The 4,070-nt window shown below is 30.3% G+C and overlaps 1 protein-coding gene across 1 annotated transcript; it reads right to left on the bottom strand.

Annotated features, from left to right (window-relative positions):
• Positions 1-221: 221 nt before the first annotated feature.
• LOC107460002 (dehydration-responsive element-binding protein 2D) lies at positions 222-1,554 on the bottom strand. Its single transcript, XM_016078318.3, has one exon. It carries the CDS (start codon positions 1,482-1,484, stop codon positions 738-740), a length of 747 nt encoding a protein of 248 aa, XP_015933804.1. The 5' UTR covers positions 1,485-1,554; the 3' UTR covers positions 222-737.
• Positions 1,555-4,070: the final 2,516 nt, after the last annotated feature.

Below are 4,070 nucleotides of genomic sequence, written 5' to 3'. Positions count from 1 at the left end.
CAGCCTTCAGCCTTCAGGAGCAGCAGAACAGGGTTATTTTAACAGGTGGCTTCATTGTGATTCAGCAACTCTAAATGCATATAATCATGAACGTTTTCTACTGATATTTCACAAAAAAAAAAAGCATAAAATTAAGCTCACAATTCATTATACTCTAAATTTTTACCAAGGAATTTTGTACTATATATGATATAATATGTACACGATTGATTCAGTATGCATGAGTAAATAATTGATCCAAGTATATATATGGTAAATATAAGGTGACATAATTATTGGCATATAAAACTTGAGCACGAGCAAGGTGGCGGTTGGGCAGGGTGAACTGATAATACACAGTAGAGACTAGTCCATAATAATCATATACAACCACAAGTATTCACACAAGACACACATTCCTTTTAGCACCACTATGGATCATCCTCTTGCACTAATTTTCACGTACAAATTAATTATTCTTTAATTTATAGAGAAGGAAGAACCACGTCCAAGTGCCCAAATAGCCACGCACGTTGAATTGTGGATTTCACTTCACTACTTATACTACTATATATATATATATATTATATATATTTATTTATTTATGATAGCCTTTAGATATTGTATACCATATACACTACCCCTTTCTACATGGTTTTTATGTTTATGACTTTATGTACATGATGGTATCATAACATATGGTATAAAGTAACAACTCAGCAAGTGTAGTAGTTGACAGCATTGAATGGAGATGGCTTTTACATGCACCATGGGGTGTCCCAAACACCAACATCTGCCAAGTTGGCGTTTGGGTAAATTCCAGTGGCAGCCTCTGCAGCAGCAATTACAGGGAAATCAAGGGACATGGCTGCTTCTGTCCAGATTGATTCATCAAACACAGGCAAACAATCATTCACTGATCCCCAGAACGGTCGAAGAACATCCTCCTCCTTATTGTTGGTGCTGTCCAATGGAAGGGAAGAAGACACAATGGATGAAGAATCACTGCGGTATATTGATGGCCTAACTTGCTGGTGAAGAGAGGCCACCATGGACGACGCTGTGTTGACGCTATTATTACAAGAAGAACTAATAAGTGGTGTTGCTGGTGGTGGAGTAGTAATAATATTATTAATAAGAGGGTGGTTGCGATGAATTTGGGGGGAATTACTAGAAGAAGAAGAAGAAGAAGAAGAATGGTGATGGTGATGAAGAGGGAGATTGAGCTTAGCATCAGGGCCATAGAGCTTACGAGCAGCAGTATCATAAGCAAGAGCAGCTTCATGAGAGGTCTCAAAGGTACCAAGCCAGAGACGAGCACCACGATTGGGTTCACGGATCTCAGCAACCCATTTGCCCCAAGTTCTCTGCCTAACACCCTTATAGGTGCAGCTCGCATTCTCAGGGCCACCTTTCCCTCTCATACAACCCTTTCTGGAGCTGGCTTGTGCTGGTTTCTTCGCCTGTTTCCTCTCCTCCATTCCCATCGTCCCCGATTTCAGCATCTTCTTTTGCAGCAGCACATACACACACAAAATACTAGGATAGAAGGAAGCGTGTTGGTGGAGAGTAGAAGCAAGGAGACTGGTGGTATTTATAGTGGTGCGAATGAGTGAATAGATACATAGATAGATACATGTACCTGAGACGTGGCCCAAGGTGGGGCTATGCTGCTACTTGTCATGATAAACCAGACAGATCGTGTCCATATAACGCCTCACTGTTAATTTCTCCTATACACACTTGGCTTCTGCTTTTGTCTCGCACCAGCTCATGTGGCACTACCAATTTTAATTCTTCTTCTTTTTTAAACGAATATATCAACAAGCTAATTCATCATTATTTTTTGTGCTGGGTGAAATGAATGTAGCATGCATCAAAAAGAGTGAGAAAGGCGGTTGTTTGGATAATCCAGTCTTTATTATTGTTTTGTGTATATTTTTTGTTACTTGCATTGTGTTTTTGATGGTTTTGGATAAAACTAAAAGTTAAGAGTCAGTCGTTTAGCTAGCTATATGGTGGGAGGTAGCGGTGTGGTTTAGGAAGAAACGGTTGAAGATAAGTGCGTACAAAAATGAGAAAGGATTTCAAATAATAAAACTGCGCATATGAGAATATGCAGCCTTTATACGTGAGAACAAATAGTCACAGATGTTTCGTATGGAAGACTTTAGCATAACTCTCATACTAATATGGACCAGAGTTAACCTATATTTCACTTTTATACATCATCAATCCTGCTTATTATTATTTGAATTACTTTTTAGCAATTTATTCTTTAATTTATTAAATAATTATAAAAAAATAAAACAATTTAAAATAACAGTCTTTTTATACATTTAATTTTTTTTTTAATTAAGTCTAACTAAATTGATACAAATCTAACAAAAACTAATGCTAAACATCTTTCAACTCTCTACTAACGCATATCTCGCACTCTTTAATATGAATATCTTCTTTTTTTTCGTGTTCTTATTCTCTTCTTGTGTTTTTTTCTTATCATTTTTTTTATAGTTGCTGTTATTATTGTACTTTTTTTAAGAAGAATATAAGAAGGTGAAATAAAAAAGAAAAGATGAATAAAAAAAAGTGATGATAATGATAAAAAAGAGAAAGAGTTTTGAATTATGCATAATTTATCAAAAAATAACACCAAAAAAGTTTTAATTGCGACATTGAAGTTTTTCAATTTTAACATTGAAATTTCTTAACCATTACACAGGTTTTTGTTAAGAGAGGAAGAAGAAGTTATTCAATTTTGACATGAAATTTTTTAATCATCATATAGATTTTTGTTAAGAAGGTGAAACAAGAATTAAAAAATATGAAACAAGAAGAAAAGGAGAAAGAATGAGAATTTTAAATTATACATAATTTATCAAAAAAATAACATTAAAATTTTTTAGGCATGACATAGAAATTTTTTAATTTTGACATCAAAATTTTTTAACAGTGACATTTTCAACTAAATGATATATTTTTTTATCATTAAACCAGTTGAGTGATATTAAATTCATATATAAGAGGTTTATTATTTCTGTGTCATTTACAATAAATTAATGTATTTTTTATTATTCTAAAACATATTTAAACATATTAGTCTTGTCAAGATTTTAAATTTGTAATTTTTTAAATTTTTTTATGTCATTTACTAAAAATTTTTGTGTTATTTTTAATTAAATGATCTATTTTGTTATTACGGAATTGATTGTATGGTACTATAATGAAGAAGAAGAGGAGTAACGGAAATTTTGAATTGTACGAAAATGACACTAATTTTTTTTAACCATGACACAAAAAATTTTTTAATGAATCGTTCAACTAATTGTGTAATATTTAATTAAAAAAAAAAGATGACTATGGTAATGGTAGTAGTGGTGATGATAATATAGGAAGAGGAGAAAAAAAAATCAAATGACAAGAAAGAAAGGAGATATAGAAAAAGAATGGTGGTGATGATAATGACGATAACAAGAAAAAAAAAGTAACAGAAGTATAAGAAAGAAGAAGAAAAATTACCTAAAAAAAGTGCGCATAATATTTAATTAGACTTGATTAAAAATTTTACTTGATTGTTGCGTTAAAATAATAAATAATCTATAATTTAATTAAAATATTTTAGATAAATTACATAAATATAGATATAATACTCAATAAATCTTATGACCAAATACAAATGTATTGAGCACAAAAATTTAAAAAAAAGGTTTATATATATTATTTTTTAAATAAATAAAAAATTTTAATTAACGAAGTATATTTTATTAATGATTATATCTTATCATGTGAGTATAAATTAAAATGGATTCTCAACAAATTTTACATAAAATATTTGAGTTCTTATTAAATTTTTATTATTTTGGAATTCTACTCAATCTGATATATCAATCTGATATATGCACTTGTTCTTTAAGTTATGGTTTTTTATTATTTTTATTTGTTATACGATAAAGATTAACTTTTATATAAAAAAAACTGATATTATATCTATAAAAAATTTTGATAAAATTATACAAATTTTAAAATATTATTTAAAATTGTTAAATTATCCCTCTTATTCTAACTTAACTTAAAATTAGTCACCAAAAAAA

Source organism: Arachis duranensis, chromosome 8 (genome assembly GCF_000817695.3).
Source record: "Arachis duranensis cultivar V14167 chromosome 8, aradu.V14167.gnm2.J7QH, whole genome shotgun sequence".
NCBI lineage: Eukaryota > Viridiplantae > Streptophyta > Magnoliopsida > Fabales > Fabaceae > Arachis > Arachis duranensis.
This window is presented reverse-complemented; position numbering and strand designations above follow the sequence as displayed.